The sequence below is a fragment of the Malaclemys terrapin genome, chromosome 12 (genome assembly GCF_027887155.1).
Source record: "Malaclemys terrapin pileata isolate rMalTer1 chromosome 12, rMalTer1.hap1, whole genome shotgun sequence".
NCBI classification, from domain to species: Eukaryota; Metazoa; Chordata; order Testudines; family Emydidae; genus Malaclemys; species Malaclemys terrapin.
The window spans coordinates 26,240,837-26,260,629 of record NC_071516.1 but is presented as its reverse complement, the minus strand read 5'-3'; the positions used below and the strand labels follow the sequence as shown (position 1 = coordinate 26,260,629).

General features: G+C 44.7%; 1 protein-coding gene across 4 annotated transcripts in view; it reads right to left on the bottom strand.

Moving 5' to 3' along the window:
* Positions 1–6,369: 6,369 nt before the first annotated feature.
* Positions 6,370–19,793, bottom strand: part of DLGAP4 (DLG associated protein 4) — a 104,067-nt gene continuing 90,643 nt past the window's right edge. For all 4 annotated transcript variants that reach the window (XM_054045336.1, XM_054045337.1, XM_054045338.1 and 1 more), the window contains 6 exons: positions 18,492–18,853; positions 16,565–16,656; positions 15,714–16,123; positions 13,544–13,635; positions 11,259–11,411; positions 6,370–10,337 (listed from right to left, as the gene is read on the bottom strand). In XM_054045336.1, coding sequence (XP_053901311.1) covers positions 10,119–10,337; positions 11,259–11,411; positions 13,544–13,635; positions 15,714–16,123; positions 16,565–16,656; positions 18,492–18,853 — 1,328 coding nt within the window. In that variant the 3' untranslated portion in view covers positions 6,370–10,118. The remainder of the gene's footprint in view (positions 10,338–11,258; positions 11,412–13,543; positions 13,636–15,713; positions 16,124–16,564; positions 16,657–18,491; positions 18,854–19,793) is intronic.

The window sequence follows — 19,793 nt, the reverse complement described above, 5'->3', positions numbered from 1 at the left end:
TTATACAATAAACAGGGGTCACATTGTCCAACTTGACCTAGACATGAGGGGACTGGAGGCAGGGCAAGAATCTCATTTTGTGCACTGCCTAAAGCTAGAGAAAGTTGAGGCAGAGTGAACCCTGAACTGTGAGGTCACCTGACTGTGCTCCCCAGCCCAGTTGACAGGCATCCATAACAAAAGTGTCTTTGTGGGAGGAGCGGGAACAAAGGGAACCCCCTACACATACATAGTCCTCCTCCTCCCACCAGGTAAATGATGGGAGGATGCTGAGAGGAAGTTAATTCTTTCGTCCGGGAAGGTCTCTGCTTGAAGCGTGGACCTTCCTCAGTCAAGCAGGCCCTGTCTGGGAGAGAGTCTAGATTTGCTCCAATCAATTCTATATTAGTTGTGGGTGTTAAAGCCGACTTTCCTAGATTTTTCAGAAGCCCCAAGGAGTGACACAAGTCAAGTAAGGTGGTGACTGCTACCTGTACCTCCTGATATGATCGTCCCAGCCATGATGTTGGTAAAAACCCTCGGGGCCCCTGAAAGGCTGAAGGGAAGCACCTTGTTTTGGGAATGCTCCAGGTCCCCTGTAAAACCCAGGAATCTCCTGTGCACTGGGTGCAGGTCTATATGAAAATACTGTAGGCATCTTTCAAAACTGAGACCTGCAAACAAGTCACCTTTGTTCAGGGAGGGGATTGTGTCACCTAGGATAATTATCCTGAATCTTGAGTGGCAGATGAAACCATTCAGCTACCTTAGGTTCAGGATGGGTCTCCAGCCCCTCTTCTTTTTGGGGATTAGAAAATATTTGGCGTTGAAGTCCCTACCCCTGTAATGAGGCAGTACTGACTCCATAGCCCCTAAATGAATTAGAGAGTCCAGCTCCTGTCTGAGAATGCTCTTGGGAGAGAGGTCCCTGAATAGGGCCAGGGAAAGGAGTTTTGGGTGCAGAGGGAAGGAATTTGACCATGTTACTGGATGCAATGATGTCTAAAAGCCCATTTGATGTCAAACTACCTCATCAGAAGGAAACGTGCTAGGCAGCCACCAAAAGAGGTGCGGGAGAGTCATACTGTGTGGATTGGTTGATGGCTCTTGAATGTCCCCTTGGCAGACTGCTGAATCTACGGAGGGGGATAGTGGTGGTGCGGGTGTGTCTGCCAGACTGCATCCACTGGCATTTTCTCAGTGGGTCTCTGGTGACACAATGATTGAGGGGCTGGTGGGGATCCATGTGGCAGCACCTTAGAATATTTCCAGTGAGGAGCTGGGGTTTACATTCCCAAGGAGTGGAGGATGGCAAAAGAGTCCATAAGGGAGTGAAGAGGGTCCTTGGTTTTCTTGCTGAAAGGGGAGAATTTTGTTATGCTCAAAAGGGAGATCTTTAACTGTTACCAGGACCTCTTTGGGGAACGCTGATGACTGCAGCCAAGATGCCTGCCTCATAACCACAGAGGTCACCATGGTCTTGGAAGCCATGTCCATTGCATCAAGTGCTGCCTGCAGGGATGATCTGTGACCAGCTTCCCTTCGTCTACAACCACCGGGAATTGGGGCCTATATCCTGACATAGTTTACTGACAAACTCCAACAGCGTGCTTCAACGCAAGTGCCTAGTAGTTCACAGGACGGAATAGTAGCCTGGCTGATAATTTTTTCTGCTGAAGAGATCGTGTCTACTAGCATCATTGTCCAAAGGAGTGGACTTGGGCTGGTGTGACCACTCAGACAACTCAAGAGTTTGGGTCGGGTGGGAGAATCAGCATTCCATACCCTAAGAGGGAATCAAATACTTCTTTACAGCCCAATTAGGGGTTGGGGCACAGGTGTCTGCTGTGTGCCAAATGTCATTAGCAAGCTCCAAAATGGACTCTTCAAAGGGATGTAGAATCCTGGACCTCTTCCACTGGAATCCAGGGAGTTTCTGCAATCCTCAGAAGCTCCTGGTACTGCCTGTAGTCATCTGGAGGGGAGGGAGGTCTGGCACCACCACCTCTTCCAGAGATGAAGATGATGCTGTCTGCGGATCTGGTTGCACCAGCTGTCCCTGCTCCCCCATGTGCTCCAGGAGGGACTGAGGCTCCTGTTTTAGAGATGAACTTTGTCTAAAGCAGCGTCCCAAGTCCTTGTAGTCTGTGGCTTGATAGTATGAATCCCATGAATTCCAGTGTGGCCAGTGAGATCCTCATGGTATAAAGGGCCCCAAAGGGGCTACCATTGGCCTCTAGCTCCATAGTATGGATCCTGGGCCTCCAGGAGACTCTGGAAGCCGTCTGGGATAATGACACTTGTCCTGCCTCTTGGGAGTGGGCGGTACTACACCTCCTGCTCATCCTCGGAGTAAAAGTCACCCGGCTGTATAGGCGCAGCCACAGGTGCTGTGTGTCTTGAGGCAGCACAGCCAAATGTGTGCCTTGGTGACAGTGCCAGAGCATCCACGGTGTGGCTAGTGTTCAGTGCCAGTGAATGACATCAATGGTGTAGTGAGGTCTCTCACCAGAACAGTGACTTCAGATCTGTGTAAATCACTAAGTGCTTGAGAAGGGCATAACAATGTCTGGCGGGAGGAGAACTGGCACGAGTCTTTGGTATTGGCTGGTCTGCCATTAAGGGCTTGGACACAGTGGTCTTGCCATGTATCACCATGGGTGTGGAAAGCAAATACTCCTTCCTGTCCTTATGTACCTTAGTGGATGGTTTTGTAGGACTGGAAACTCTAAGCTTCCTGTGAGGTCAAAACACACCCACCTGGGGAGTGGAATCTTACCCAGTGCCAATGGAATGGGAGACGCAGTTGTCTTCTTCAAGGACTTAAGAGGTGCTCTGTCTCCCTTTTTATGAAGGTGTTTCTCCTTACCCTTTTCCTGTCTCCGTTTTGTGGAGTCCTTGGGTCTGAAGGACTGCAAGCTGGAAGGTGCTGGGGCTGGAGAGGCACTGCCCAGAGGCTCCAGCTGATGAGACAGAGAGTGGAAGGGTCCTGAGTCAGACAGGGGCCCATGGAGTGCTCCATTAGATGTCTGCAGAGTCTGATCTCCCGAGATTGCCTAGTGCGAGAGCAAAAGAAGCAGATTTCACTTTGATGGAATGTGCGATTCCCCGAGGCAGAGCAGGCAACCCTCCTGCAGGTTGCTCACTGGGAAGGCTTGAGGGCAGGTCAGACCAGGCCTGAAGCCTGGGACTACGTCCTCCAAATGGTGGAGGAACAATGGAGGGAGCTCTCAAATCCCCACTGACTATAAGCTATCTACCAATAAAAACAAACCAAACTATTTACAATATATCACAGGTAGAAGAGCTAATGTCAGCAGGCAAGGGTTCCGTCCCAGAACAAGAGCGGTAGAAAGGAACTGGAGAGACGGTCAGTCCATGGTGCCTCTTATGCCCTAGGCTGCAAATACGAGGCAGTGAAGGCATGGATCAACAGACACTGCTATTGAAAAAGTTTTGGTTCTGGGTGCAGAGTGCATGCACAGCCACTGGGAATACTCACAGGGACCAGCACATGAAAAGCTTGTAGGGTTGTTTAGCCTTCTTAATGTCTTACCATTCTCTGCATTGTCCATCACTGTTTTGATCCAGAGTCTGAGTACACCTCCACCTAATTAGCACTTGTACTCTTAAAAGCTGGGAATATATTCATATAAATTCCATTCCAAGGTGCTCTCCACCCAGCAATTATCTTCAGCATACTTTGATGTAACTACTTCAGTACCATGTGCTTCTGGCATCATTGGGGTTGAAGACATGGGTTAGATCTTTACACTGGAGAGTGATCATATAGATAGAACTAGATCAGGAATCATAGCCACCCATTCAGCCGTACTGGTGAAAGCTGTGGCATAGACAAACTCACCATGTCCCCATACCCTACCTATTCTGCTAGTACAAAAGGCCAGAGAACAAGAGCCAAGATATATGCACACGTCTATTGATAAAACTGAAAGGAGCTCCAAGTAATAATGCAATAACGGTGGCCATGCGCATTGGAAAAATCTGATTTCCAATATCTATATAATTACTAGAGTTTTATTCATGTATTCTAACTGGCATATGCAGAGATTCAGTTGAGCTTGGAGAAGCCTTTTTGTTCTCTAAAGTTGCCCTTCAAAAGTCTACGTAATACCAAGTCTAAAATGCAAGGATTGGCCCAGGATCAAGCTGGAAGAGAGATGCATTTTCTAGTCTAAAAACCTACAAATGCACAGACACCATCTAGTAGCTTGGCTAGGTCGTTTTCATCACTGTCCACATATGGATGCTCTTTTATGGCAAGCTTTTCTCCCTAAGAGACGGAACTTCCAATATATTCTCTTCATTCCTATCTACCTCTCGCTTCATCAATAGTGCTATCTTTCTTAATCTCTCTTTGACAATTCACGCCTTTTATCCAAAATTTGCTTATTAGTCTTTGTTTTTAATTCACTTTCAATACACTTATTACCTGCATATTTGGTCTCTAATTAAATAAGCAACTCAATCTCACGTTCAGTCCAAATTCGAGATCAAGAACGAGTTGACTCCCTAACCTTACTCCTAGCCACTGTATTTTCCTTTCTCTGTTCATTTCTAACTACGGAATGCCTGTGTCTACAATGCTGGCTTAGGCCCGATTTAGTATGGAAAGCCAACCCACAACTTGAACAGGTATAGCCCATCACTGGGGTATCCACTTCCCTGGGCATGCACTTCAGGTAGTGCCATGCTATATTATGGAATTGAGAAGATTTACCACACTTTTTGCAGACCACTCTAATGGTCATACTTTGATGCCATGTATCTAAGCACTCCAGAAGCATTAAGCTTTGAGTTACATCCCAATGACTGTCCTATTTTTCCACACAGGGAGATGTTTTCTTAAACTGTGTGGCACAGTTGGTTCTCTAGCTCCATGAGGGCATTAACAAGCATGTGTCTGGCAGCAGGGAAGTGAGTTAAGGGCAAGAATGTAGATGAAGGCATGGAACCTTATAGATTCATAGATTCATAGATTCTAGGACTGGAAGGGACCTCGAGAGGTCATCGAGTCCAGTCCCCTGCCCGCATGGCAGGACCAAATACTGCCTAGACCATCCCTAGTAGACATTTATCTAACCTACCCTTAAATATCTCCAGAGACGGAGATTCCACAACCTCCCTAGGCAATTTGTTCCAGTGTTTAACCACCCTGACAGTTAGGAACTTTTTCCTAATGTCCAATCTAGACCTCCCTTGCTGCAGTTTAAACCCATTGTTTCTGGTTCTATCCTTAGAGGCTAAGGTGAACAAGTTCTCTCCCTCCTCCTTATGACACCCTTTTATATACCTGAAAACCTTTGTTCCCTCTTTGCCATCCCACCATTATGCCCTCTCCAAGCTTGGCAAAAAACAAGCAGGTGTAAGACCCGGAGCTTTGCTTGTAGATATATACTTGCTTACACATGCCATTGTTACATTTTAGAAATGCACTTTTTTTTTTTTTACACTGCTAGAGCATTTAAAAAAAAATGTATTTGTTGCTGCTTTCATTTCAGAGTGAACCCAATTTGTAGTGGCATAAGGGACCTACCAAAGCACAGTATGATCACAGAAGCTTGTAGAAGCAGCCTTGAGTGAGTCCCATACACTACAGCCAAGTAGAGAGAGGGAGAATATACAACAAACCATACAAGAAAGGGTGTCTAACAAACCATACATAGTATAGTCCTCCCCCTCCCCACCAATACATTAAATGGAGCTGTCATGACTACCTTTTTAGGCAGTGGGAAGTAACAGGCAGGAGGATACTTCCACTCTTAGAGCACTCTTGAGAAGCCAGTTCTTCAGTCAATTCCTCACAAAGCAGGAATGCCCAGTAACCAGACTGCTGGCTTCTCTGCCAACAGAAGGGCCCACTTACACTGACAAGTTTACTAGGGTAGAGAATCACAATAGAGACAACGCCACATTCTCCTTCATAGGACTTTCCTCTACCACAATGCCTAGAAAACTCTTTTGGACCCTGCCAGATGGATGGTAGGCTACTGCCCATTATACATTATCTTTCATTTATCATCACCTTATGCCTCCACCAACTCCCATTAGGCTGGGTCAGCCACAGTTTTGCATGTTATCATACTCCTAGAGGGCAAGTGCTCTACGGAAGGGAATGTATCCGTATGCCACCTAGCAAACTAAGGCCCTGATCCTTGCTTGGGGCTGAAGTGCTACTGTAATACAACCAATGTAACAGCACCTCAGGCCAATTCATAACTCGTTTGGTCACCTGTGCAGACTGCACTAAACCGTTAATCCTCCTGTATTAGAATAGGACTCCCTGCCACTGTAGGTTTTCCTATGCATATGGGCCCACTCTAGGAAGCTGGTGGGTGTATTGGAAGTCACAAAGTGCAAGAGACAAAAGCAGAAGGGCACCAACAAGGTGCCATCTTTTTACTAGTCTATAATGGCAGCAAGGTTCACATTACAAAGTGTTGGGCGTCAGTCTAGGTACAAGGCTTCAACTTTCAAGGCTTCCTGTGGAATTAGAGTCACATTTAAAAAACAAAAACCAAAAGGAAGATTAACAAACATGGGCCTAGACAGTTTCTTACTTCTGCCATGGAGCTAAAGTGAAGTAAAGGAGGCTAGATCATTGAGGGAAGTTTCGCACAACTCAAGATCATGTTAATTGTAGCACTGCATGTATAATTTAAAAAAAAAAAATCACATCCACATAGTATTAGATAATTATAGCTAGAGAAACCTTTTTAAAGCACAGTTTCAAGAAATAGGCTTTGGGTTTAGGATTTTCCTAACCACTATAGATTTCCTGTAATTCCAATCACTTCAGTTGTGACTGTTTCCTCAGAGCTCCTTGTTTTCAGTAATCTGTCTGTGAAAGGGAAAAATACTCAGCATTACTCCCTCTCCCACCCCAAATTACTAACACTATATTAGGCAGCTGATCTTAAACTAGAGGCTGGGAACAATCTTTCCTCTTTTCCCACTACCTTGAGAACAGAGGTTATATCTACTTTCCATTCTGTGGCTGACTGGGGAAAATGAGACTGGTCAAGTGGTAAGGACACCTGAAACTGAACTATTTCTGCATTGAATGGACCAGAACGAGTCCCAAGATGAAACAAGGTTTCCTGCCTCCCAGCGTTTATAGTCAAAATGACAGGGATCAGCACAGGCCTGTGGGAGGCACAAGGAGAGAGTTTATTTATTAGGTTTGATGCATTGCTGCCTTTTGAATAAATCAAAAATTATTTGAGACTAGGGGCCAGCCGGATTTTGCATGCCCTTCCTCAGACTTAATCGTATCTTCATAACATCTAAAACTAAATTTAATTCCTGGATTCAAGGATAATCCTCTATAGGAATAGGTGGTGAGAACATCCCCTTTCACTGTCAGAAGCCTATTTCAATGTCAATGGCTGTGCTCTAGATCAGGAGGTAGGTCTGTTGCTACCTTGTCACCCTATTAGGGAAAAAAAAAAAAATTAATTTGCATGTGCAAATTAGATCTCCCCAGCTGTTGACTGGCTCTCAGGGGGTTATGAGGTATGCTAGAGAAACGGGAGATTTAGATTGCATTCAAACCATTGAAGTGAACACTGAAATATGCTAGTACACAATCACACACAGACAGTACGTCTACAGACCCACAGTCTATTGCATCAGTTTACAGATATTACAGAGAAGTCATGTCCATGTCGTTTAAACAATTCAACTGTTCCCTAGAAGTTAAGAAGCTCATTAAAAAAACAAAAACCAAGAATATGTTTGTTTTTTTTAAAAGGGGGGAAAAGATCAGAGCTATCAACTGAGGTTAGTTTTGAATTTTGTTTTATTTTTATCAGCCAGCTGTCCTTGCTTTATTAAACCTTATTCCTCCAGGAAAGTAAGGAGATACTGATATAATGAAAGTCTGGCAGAGAGGCATACACTTGCTTCTGATTATCTAACATGGCTTGAGACACTCTGACAATGTATCTTACCCACCATAAACCCATTGTAGTGTCAGCCAGGTACGAGTGCCCAGCTTCACTACGCCTGGCCAGAACCCAGGGAATATGCTTGGAACTCTTTGTGCAACGGACCAGGTATGATTGACTGAGGCAGTGTGAATGGTCCCCACGTAGTTTAAAGAGGTTTTTCAGAAGCTCAGCAAAACAGACTACAGCCCACAACACTGAGCCCAGAAAATAACTGCTTTGGGGACAGTATCCCAGCAGACTGGATACCTTTGGAAACATGATTAAGATGAATTCACATTCTACATGTTCCTAATTTTAGAATGCTAAGAAACTCTAAAAGCCTTATTTAAAAAAAAAAAAAAAAAAAAAAAAAAAAAACAGCAAGTCAACATCTTCTACCCATAAAGTTAAAAACCAATGCTGGATTTGAGCCACTTTGCTTATGGTCAAACTTTCACAGGTTCTCACTCCAGGCTACGAGATCTATATGGTAGGTGGGCAGGAAGAGAAATTGGTCATACTATATATGCATAAACACAGTATACAGTGTTCAGTTAGATAGGATTTAGGTTTTTATTTTTTTGCCTTTTTGATCACCAACACCCTGGTTTAAGTTCCTTTGGGATTTCCCCCACATGAAACTGACACAAGATCTCTCCACTCAAACAACATGATTGCTCAATTTGGGGGCAAGTGTTCGTTTTGGGAAGGGTGGAAAAGAACGCGACGCTGGCATTCAGTCCCGACTCCAAGAAGCTAAACCGAAAAGGAGGCGTGAGGGGGGAGAAGGAGCTAAAAAGGATCAAAATATTTAGCAACCCCTCCCCTTCACCAAAAAAAGCACGGGATACAAGGAAAAATAATCTGATTACACACGGAGTATATATTTTTACACACACTTTTACACACATCTAGATATAGTACATGTAAAAATATATGCTATACATACGCCCACTCTGACTGAGGTGCTTTTAATACACCACTTGCACTTGTGTATGGGTATGTATATGTGTGTATGCATTAAATATACAGATCCTAGTAAGTGTATATGTGCATATGTACACATACATACAGGTCGGCCGGCTGCCAGCCTGCCATTAGCCACCCTCCCTTCTTTTTGTAGAAAACCCAGTTCTCCACCCTGACATACCCTATCATTACACCCTTCCTCCCCCTTGAAACAGGTCCCCACTGTGTAGCAACTGCTTTTTTAACAAGTGATTCTCAAGGAAAATAAAATGTGTAGAAGGGGACAAAATGAGAGAGAGAGAGAGAGAGAGAGAGAGAGAGAGAGAGAGAGTGAGTGTCAGTGTGAGTGTGTGTATATATGTATAGGGGTCACACTTGTTCCACCACATCATCCTTCCAGCTCCCATCCTGTGCCTGGAATGGGGCCAGCTTTCTTTTGGAATCAGCCAACGAAGCGCTGCCCCCATCACCACCTTATTGCACACGTTTGCTTCCAGGCTGCATGAAGAACTCGGCATTACATTCCACAGATCTTTTCCTCCTTCCTTTTCAATCAAATACATTGATATGTGAACCCTGCTGCCCTTCGCCCCTACACCTCCCCCCCACTAAAGGAAAAATAAAGAAAGGCTGCTAGCTAGCAGAGTGCAACACCAGTACACGCTGAACAGATGTTCTCTTCGGGAGCTCTGTGGAAGAGAGGTTATTTCTAACACAGTAAACAAAGCCATGCAAAAAGTGGGAGAGAGGGGGTGGATAAGGTAGAATAAGAGGTAGAAGAAAAAAACCCTAAGGATAAGGAAGAACAGAGTTGAGGAGAAGGAGAAAGAACACAGCATGGCAAGTGCTCAAGGCTTCATTTTTTTTTTTTGTCGTCCTCTTCTTGTAAACAAGCTAATAATTCTCATTAGATTGAACAAGTAAAAAGATTGAAGTTCCAAGTCTGAGGGGCTGGGGCTTCCAGGAGTCTTTTCAGTCTGTTCAGCAACACCGCAGCCAGTGAGAGAAAACAAGAGGGGGAATTTTTGTTGTTGTGTGTGGGATTTTTTTAAAATCTTCGTTACTTAAAGCTGAGAGAAAAAAAGCCGAATTGGGAGCCCTTTGTCAGGTTGGCTCAGCGTCTCTAGACCGAATAAATCACACTAAAGTTTAGAGAGAATTTTTTTTTCCTCTTTAATGATTTAGAAAAACACGTGTTTCCTTCCTCTTCCCCTTTGCTCAAAGGCGGGTCTGTGCCTCAGGGACGTAGATTTCAATGCTGTCCGCGCTCTCCGTGGCAGAATTCTGCCGGACAGAGGCAGCCCGCTTGGCTGCCATGAGACGCTTGCGAGCTTCCTGGCGCTGCTTATCCACAGAATCAGAGGCTTTGTCCCGGTTCAGTGGGGTTTTGGGCTTGGCTGGCTTCTTTGGCACTGGAGGGGGTGGTTTCTTCTCTTCCTTTAAGAGACAGTAAGAAGAAAGACAGAACATAAAATAAAAATGCACATACAAAAGTTCTCTCTCTTCTGAGATAACAAGAAGAGGGGATAGTTTGTGGCCCAAAGGGGGACACGCCTTTCAGCAACAGAGCATCAAGTGAATAAGGAGAAAGGATTCTGGTCCAAGACACTTTTGCTACATACAGTTTTTACTATCTGCTTTCCCATTTAACAGACAATGAACTTAGTCTCACTCTCTGGTGGCACAGAATCCCACCCTGGGAAGCAGATCTGGGTTTGCAGGTTGCTCCTAGGGCTTAATGATGGGTCAGAGCATGTTGAGAAGATTAACACAGCTGGACTTTAAGAGGCAGAACAGTAGTGTTCAATACAAGTTTTATAATGCACAGTGAGCTGCGACTCATGCCCCCCCATATCTCAGAACTGATGTAAGCATAGAAATAAAGCAAACATGTGGATTTAAAGTTACATGGTTTCTCACAGGTACTGATTACAGCCTATTCAGTATAAACTTAGCCTCTTTATCCAATATCCATTTAACAAAAAGCCTGTCACCTCCCGCTATGTAAATGTGTGCTATTTACTCATCCACTCTTTACCCCAAATCACTTTTCCCCTGAAGATTTCAGGAGTTTCTAAAGCTCATTTAAATTTATCTTATAGGAATCTTCTTGATGCACCTCACAGGAGATTACGTATATGTGTAGGGGGAGACTTCTGTTTTTGAACATGCAGGAAACGCTATTATGATTATATGCATTAAAAAAGGTAGAGTACGCAGCAAGCAGAAGACAGTAGCAGTTCCAGAAATCTAATCTATGAAATCATAGTTTAAGGACACAGTGCTATAACAGAATGGCTATTATTGACTCAGCAGAGTGCACAATATTTTGGCCACTCTGAACTGCCCCATGCTCACCTTCTTCTCCGGTGTTTCTGCCAGTTGCCAGCTGTTAGCCTTTAGGTGGTAGAGCTCATCAAATTTCATGCTGATGTCTTCAATGGACAACTGCAAGAGATCCCAAAACCCAGCTAGGTCCTGGGCTGTGGGTCTGGGATTGGCATTGGGGTTCTGCAAGGGAGAGGGCATCAACAAGAAAATCACAAACAGCATGTCACAGATCATGAGATTACAGTAGTCTGTGCTATATTACGCTTTTACCCTTTGCGATTCTGAGCTCATGTCGACATCTACTGGCTGGGACTGAAGCTGCAGAAGTTTCTGAAATATCCATAGGAAGAGGACAACCAAACGTCTCATCTTCACCATACAGTGCATGTTCTATTCTCTTCTATACAGGTTCTTATACTGTACCCACCAACATAGTTGGAACACATTCCAACAGTGCATTAAGCAATGTGACTACATATCTATCACATTTTTTTCTCTCATTCTCTCCCCAGGAGAGACATGCGTGTGGTGGAGTATCTTGTTTTGATAGGATTTTTCTAAAAGATACATGTTGCTATATATTTATGTTACAGAAGACAAAGAAAAAAAATTGTGTCTTGCACTTGGAGTGAAGGTGGTGATGTTTGTGCTGTTCCTTAGTACTTGGGGAAGTTCATTTCATAGCCTCTGATCAGCCCCCAGAGAAAGTTCTGTCTCCCGCAGACAGTCAGACGTCACTCACGAGGCCTTGGTCCTGGCCAACCCTGACAACATTTACCGTAGAAGAGACCCAGTCTAGAATCCAAGTTTATGTTGGTAGCAGGAAACAAGATGGCTGCTTAGCCTAGTGCTCATCCCGCAGAGTTACCACACCAGAAGTCCTAAGTTTGAGTTCAGAGACCAGAAAATTTGTGGTTTCTTTTTTAAGCATCCAGATGCTATGGTAATACTTGAAATAACAAAAACTGGACAAAATGTGATCAGACCAAATGGGATATAGCCTGAGAACCTGAGTGCCACTTGATGCACAGAAATGCAAACAAGCTGTTTGTTTCTGCTGGAACGTGGTCAGAAGTAAAATATGTTCTCTCTGAAATAGAACTGTGGGAGTTTAACAGAAACCCAAAACTGGTTTGAAAGATTCTAAATAAATGACAGAAGTTTCTCCAAACAGCTAGCTGTTCCAAGTAAACTGGAGTTGGGTCCCTGAAGAATCTGAGCTCTACACATGGACCTGGCTTTCAGAGGGCTCAGCACACACATCTGGTGTCAGATTTTTAAAAGATCTCAGTACTCAGCATGCACCCAACATGCTGAGCTTTCTTGAAAGTCTGGCCCCTGGATTCTCTGCCAGTGCAAATGTCATTACAGCTATAATCAGCAAAACCAAAAAGCAGTCATTCAACACTACCCCCTATTTTTATGGCCCATAACTTTTCCAGGAAATGTCCACGGGGCTGCAGTTTGACTCATATGTCAGCCTGAAGGCTAAATTATTTTCCCCAGAAGGTTTCAACAAAAGCTACTGAGCCCTGACTGAAGTGTTCTTTAAACACCAGAACGGCTTTCATCCTGGGATAAACCTAAAAATACATTTTAAAAATTGTAAGTTTGTCTTGTTGAGACCTCAGCCAGGACAAGCAACTTCACCATGTTTGAAGAAGTCTAATTCACACACAGCATTTTACAAGCAACTGGAATCGGTACTGTGGGGACGGTTCCATCAGCCATGCAGAGTAAACGTATTCTGAGAGGGCTTGGGGGCTTTTTATAAACATTTAATTTTTGGCTAACCCTTTGCAGTTCACCTTAAAAAACATTTCAGAGTAATAAAATACATAGTTCAATCAGGCATCCTGAACGCAGAATCTCTCTGCTGCCTACCAGGATTCAAGCCTGGAGCAAATTTATATAGGCAGACATTTGTTTCAATCCTCTCTGATAAATACTTCCAGCCAAATTATGCCTTCCAATAGCTGTGGTTGGCTACCACTTATATCAGTGAGAATCATGAGCTGGCATCCCAGGGCAGAACATGGCTTTAATGTTGCACGCATACACCAAGAACATGTGTGAGGTGCCCAAGCTACCCCTCTTCGGTTGCTAAACTGACAGTAAGTGCATGTTAAGAAAGTCAGCCTCCTGTTTGTTACCGCACAGCTTGTGAGACCTGCTTAGTTTTTATTTTAAAAAGCTTCATCCATCTTTGGCACCAGAAAACGGCCTGGTTGTATTATACACAGAGTGCTTCAGCTTAGCAGTACAGAGCTGTGGTTAGACTATTGCCATTTTACAAAGTTACTTCTACTCACCAAGTTTTGCTCACAGAGGCCCCGGAACTGCTGGAACTTTTGGGACATGAGTAACTGTGCACTGCCCACTGCGCTGAGGACTTTTCCTAAAACTAACGAAAGAAAAAGGAATGTAAGAAGTTAGATAAGAAATAAAAACAGCTGAATGTAGCAAAACAAGAATGTTTCAAAAGGTTAAGATGCTTCCTAGCATTCATACACATTGGCTTATACTGGTTCTACGAGCAAAATTGTGTTTTTTACTCATGTTTTAAACAAGCCATGTCACTAATGATCTATTGTTACGAACGGATGCATTGCCTGTAGGTCTCTGTATACTTTGTTTGCCCTTGTTCTACTGCCAAGAGACCCATCAAGGATGGCAGACAGCCACGCTGCCACAAGATTCTCTGTTTGCAATAGAGCTTTACTGAAGTTCCAAGGCAGAGGAGTCGTTTTTGGGATGAGAGACCCTCAGAGCCCGGATCAACTGATTGGGCTCGTGCTACAGGGCTAAAAATAGCAGTGTAGAGGTTTGGAGTTTGGGCCCGAGCTACCTGTGCCTAAGCATCTACACTGCTATTTTTAATCCCATTGTGAGAGACCCACAAGTCCACGTCAGCTGACTCGGGCTCTGAGACTCACCTGCTGCAGGTTTTTTGTTTTGCACCGTAGACATACCCTTAGAAGCCAGTTTGATATCCTCTAGAACCCCTCTTCCCCTGTGCATTTAGAGAAAGTGAATTCCAGAGACCCGTAAGACAGTTAATTCTACAGAGAAGGGAAGTGGCATTCCAGCTGAGATAGACTGCTTCACTTATCGTCCAATTGTACACAGTACTATTGATATCTATAGCTCTGCGCTTCCTAAAACAGACAGCACTAAAGTCATTAAATTAGTTAGAGCCTACGGCAAGGTTGAACGACAAGCCTTTTAAGGCACGATCTATAGGCGAGCCCCCATTGAATGTGCAGTGCCCCTGACCTGCAGGCACATGCTCTCAGACAGACCTTAACCCACGCTTCCAAAATACAAGAGGATCATGAGGAGAGCAGATCAACCATCTCTTTTCACACAAAGGTTTAGACGTTGAGCAGCTGAGGTCCCAGGATTTAAAGACTCTTCCTCAGAGTGCTCAGCGGAGCTCTTAGGTGTGGAAACATTGTCCCCTCTTGCCACCAACAGAAGTGTTTGGGCTTGTTACTACTGGAGGCTCAGATGAAACAAAGCTAGAGCTCTCAAATGCATTGCAGGCTCATATGGCAGTGAGGAACTCAATGATCGATCCTTTACCAATTCATTTGCTGGGCTTTTTAAACTGTTTTTGGTATTTGAGTGTGGTTTGTTGGGCATGAGCTGGACTCTCTCCAAACACACTTTCACACTTAATTCTGCATTAAAGAATTTGCTGGGAAATATTTACCAAGGGGTAGATGGACCCCGTGCCTATTCCTCCCTTGCTCAAATGAGTACGGGCTGCTCAGCGTGCAGCTCCTGCCATGGGGGGAGAGCACAGCTGGTCCCTTGATACCGCCCCTGCAGGCAAGCAGGTGAGGAGGGTCCAAGAGTGGGAACAGCCCTACACTGCCTGTCCAACTTGGCAGCCAGAATAGCTGGCTTTATGCATGGAGGCTGGGGGAGGGGAAATGAAGAGTAAAAGGGATGATGTAAGCGCCCCGTACCTCCCAAACAATGGAGCAGTGATTTGTGTCTGAGTCACTCCTAGGGCAGTGCAGCTTGTAGCGTTACAACCCAGCCCTAGGTACAGATCATGCCCACTGTAGCAATATCACCCACATTTACATTCCTAAGTAACCTCACTCTTTGCCTGCTCCGTGTGATTCTAGAATCAGACTCTAAAGCTTATCCCATCTAGTCCCTTCCTGGCCAGCACCACCCCTTTCCTTTGTCAGATTGTTCCACATGCTAGCAAGTCTCAGGGTATGTCCCCCCTCGCAGGGTTTTTAGCCCTGCAGCCTGAGACAGCTGACCCAGCCCAGCCACGGGTTTTTTATCCCGGTGAAGACGTACCCTCTCTGTCAGGAAGATTCTCCAGTTACTCAGCTTCAATTCTCTTTCTTAAATTTTATCCCACCACAAGTGCCTGTATCTGGCCATTGCAAACAGGTTTGCCCCGTTCCAGTTACACCCCACATTCCTCCCGAGTGCTATGCAGTTCTCAACACCCACCTTCTTCAGAGAGATTGTTCTCTTTGGTCTCCTGGTCCATCTGACGGCACCATCCTTCTAACCTTTCTGTTTCTGCCTGCAGGAGTTTCAGAAACCAGTACCCGTCCCGCCTGCAGGCTCCTGGTTGTGTTGGTTCTGATGGTGAATTGGAGGATGTCTCGAGCCAAGGGTCCGGAGGAGGGAGAGAGGAAGGCTCTAGGGCTGGGTCACTGCTATCTCCATAGGAGAGATTTCTCTTGAACTGGGAGGGCTTGGCTGGCTGCCTGGTACTGGCATCAACACTGACAGAGTTGTAGCGCGGGGGACAATCAGCAAGGCTTCTCTCAGACGATTTACAGTTTGAGTGATTCGGTTCCTGTGCATCGGAATCGGCGTCCTGTTTGGAGGACATACTGCGAGAGTGGTTGTTTCTGCAGAAAGAGCAGGAACAAGAGAATGAAGGGGAGCCCTCCAACTGGCTGGATTCACACACTGGTACACAATGCAACGGGTTTGTTTACGGTATCTGCAGCTGAGCCTTGTTCCCCCCCAGCCCCTCCACCTTAAAACACAAATACCCACACCATACATGCAGACAGACAAAATTATAAGGTTGCCTGCTTACTGCAATAGGCCATTCAGACAAAATGACTGACGCGCATCTATAATTACATCTTGGGTTCGGTTTTTATTTCAAGCTCCCATTGATTTAGCTGTTTACATTACAGAGCAAGTACTTTTTTTGATAAAAGCACATGCTGCTCAACACAGTTAGTACTGAAACATGAAACTGAGGCGAGACATGGGTCTAAGCTAATTGGCAAAGTGTAGTTTAAAGGGATAAAATACAAGAGCCTGTGTCTCTCACTCACCGCCACTCGTCCTCTACCTGTACCCCGATGGACTGGAATTTGGTGGTTGGCGTAGGGGGCTCCTCCTTTGCCACTGGCTGAAGGCAGTCAACCTTATTAAATAAAAAAATACAAACAAACAAAAAAAAACTTGCTGCTAGAATTCATGATAGTATAACAGGAGAGTTGCAACCACATGCGCGCGCACACAGAGCATACAGATGCTGTAAAGCAATTCGAAGACTGTTTTAGGATGGATGGCACAATATTGCTAGCCTAAGGAGAAGTCACCAGTGCCCCAATCTGCTGAGGACGTCAGATTTTATCCCTAGCCCTGCAGTAATCAGACAGCCATTCTGGATCTGGCTCTATCAACTGCCACAATAGAAACAACAGGTAGGGGAAAGGTTTTGATGCCTCAGAGCAGCTGCATGTACAAGGCAGGCAGGCAGATGGCCATTCTGAGGCTCAAGAGAGGGCAGTAACCTGACTGTCAAAAGGGCATCCCTAGAACAGGGGCTCTCAAACTTTCTGAAGCCTAGTATCCTCTCCTCAACTTCCCCTCTCCCCACCCAAGAACAACGTGAAAGCCCTGAGTAGTTAGTTGCAGCCGCAAGTGAAATCCAGGTACTGGAGGTAGGGAGGCATGGGTCACAGCATGAGAACCTCAACCCCAGAATAGGGTTGGGGGGGGGGGGGGGAGCAGATTGAAACAGTCAGACTCTTTAAAAAGGGAATTCTCCCTCTACCCCTTCACCCCACAGTTGTTTGCTCCAACTCCCACTATTTCTGTGGGGAAGAATCAATATCGAAGTGACATTGGAAGCTACTCTGCCAGCTAGATTTCAGCAGCAGAACAATTCACAACCCAACGTAAAGCCTCATATTGAATATACAGTTTGCACTGACGAACTTCCATGGCATTCAGAATGATTAACTGTGGACAAGATGGTAAACAAGAACTAACTTGTCTGCTTGGGTATGGCTTCAACATAGAAGAGTTTAACCTGGTGATATCGAGATGCACATTACGTTGGATAAAGGGTCATTTCTACGTGATGAACAAAACTGGAAAGTCTGACGCTGTAGAAGATGTGTTTTAAACTGCACTTTCAAACCCAAACTCACACCTGCCGAACCCACATGTTTTGCATTTAAACTTGCAAGTGGGAAGGTTACTCCACTTCAGCATGTCATAAGGTGACGTGCAGCAGGCACTTGTGGATACAACAGGTGAACATAAAGTTTAACCACCTGCATTTGAAATGTTGTCCACAAGCAAAATGCAAATAAATTAGGCTTTTTTTAAAAAACTTCTCCAAAAGTAGCCTTTGCAGGACAAAGCTTGGATACACGTTTCTCCTTGAGCAGTTTTCATTGGGCTATAAAGCTAGCAACTGTTTTTCATTAGTTTGCATGTTCTGTTGGCTTTCAGCAACAGAAGTTCTCAGAGAAGCAATAGGGGTGAAGGAGGGGCACTCCCACAGATAGACTGCATCAGAGCCATGGTGCCATAATCATTACATACTATAGCAGCCCCAAACATGCTTAATAGTTCTATAATAGAAGAGTTTGAATCTTAAATGAAGCTATGCCTTGAACTCAGACTGAAAGCATGCAGACTGACCGTAAAATACAGTATATGGCACACAAACTCTAGCATTTGTGCATATGTACTTTTGGCAAGAAGCCCCTTTAAAGAGAATTACCCATTTAACAGAGCTACATTATTTTATGACACGTTTTAATTTTGTACTGAACACATTCCTGTTATAGCAACATTTTGTTGTATTTCACCTCTGAGTGCCCTGGATGATTGCTCTACAAACTGGTTAATTTCTTTAGCTATGGGGGTGGGTTCAGCTGCACATTTGGTTACAAGACACATCTAACTAGATACATTTAAGAACATTCTCTGTTACACAAAGGAGTACAAACTATTCCATACTTGTATTCCTATAGACGACAGCTTCCTTTTGGGAATATTCTCCACCTTAGGCTCTTCACTTGTCAGAGTTCCCTTGTCACTTTTCAAGGTTGCATTTTTCTGGGGTAACTCTGGAGCATCTCTGGCTGGAGTCACAAGGCTGCCTTTTGTCACACTGGGTGTTCTGGTACTGTCTAAGCTGTCTGAAGAATTACTCAGTCCCGATTGGCTGTTGACTTCGCTCTTGTGGTCCTGGCTATCCAGGTAGGTGTCCTGGGCTGATTCGGTGCTGCTCTGCACGGTGACAGAGATGAACGGCTTTGAGGTGGTCCGAGGTGGGACGGGGGGAGGTGTCTTTTTATATGCCACTAGGCATGATGAACCTGCAACGGCAGAGGTGGGAAGGAGCAAGAGAGTGGAATTGAAGAGAATGTGACAGAGATACAGTGAAAGAAAAAGAAAAAGCAGGTCAATTATAATATTTAGGAGAAATCTCCAAGTAGAAATTTGAAGAAATGCAGAAACACCAATCTAATGCCAACAGCTTGCACTGAGTGACCCACACCAAAGCATTTAAAAGGGGGGAGGGGAGGGAAGCCAGCACTATCCTGCAATAAAGTTCAAGAGAAACAACATGATGTGAGAGAGGCTGGAAGGTGGAAAAGTAGTAAAGAAGATCCTGCCAGACTGCTAGAGTGTTTGACAAGGAAAGGCCACCACCACACAGCAGAAGTTCCGTGGAACCCTGATTTTTTTTTTTTTTAAATCGTGTTTAGTGTCCTGGTAAAGCCAAATCTCTCAGTTCTTTGTTCCCATCAGTTGACAAGTTTCTGTATCCGGACCAGGCTGGCGTTTGTTCCTACAAAAGGGAAAGAGGCCATAAGGGTTTCTTCCAGCAGGCAGTAGTTATAATGTTCACAAAGCACTTTACAAACACTGGAGGGTTGGCTTTTAATCTTTAAAGGTATTTAGGTGCCTAAAGATTCAGGGATGCCAGGATTTTCAGAAGGGCCTATCTACATATTTAGGCCGCTAAATACCTTTACAAGTCTGGCTCTGAGTGCACAGTATGTTATTTGCCACTATTGATTTGAAAGCTGGAAACATAGGTATCCAGCATCTTCCCCAGCATGCAGCTCAGTTCAGGCAACTGAAAGTCAGCCTGGATTCACGAGGATAAAACACCACCAGGCCACAACACACATCAGTACAGTGGTTTGGAGTATAGAAGTGTCCTAGAAATAAATTAGTCAGTGGCCATCCACATGTCAGCATTCAGCAAATCTGACATGGTAGAATACTTAAAACACAAGACACCCAGGA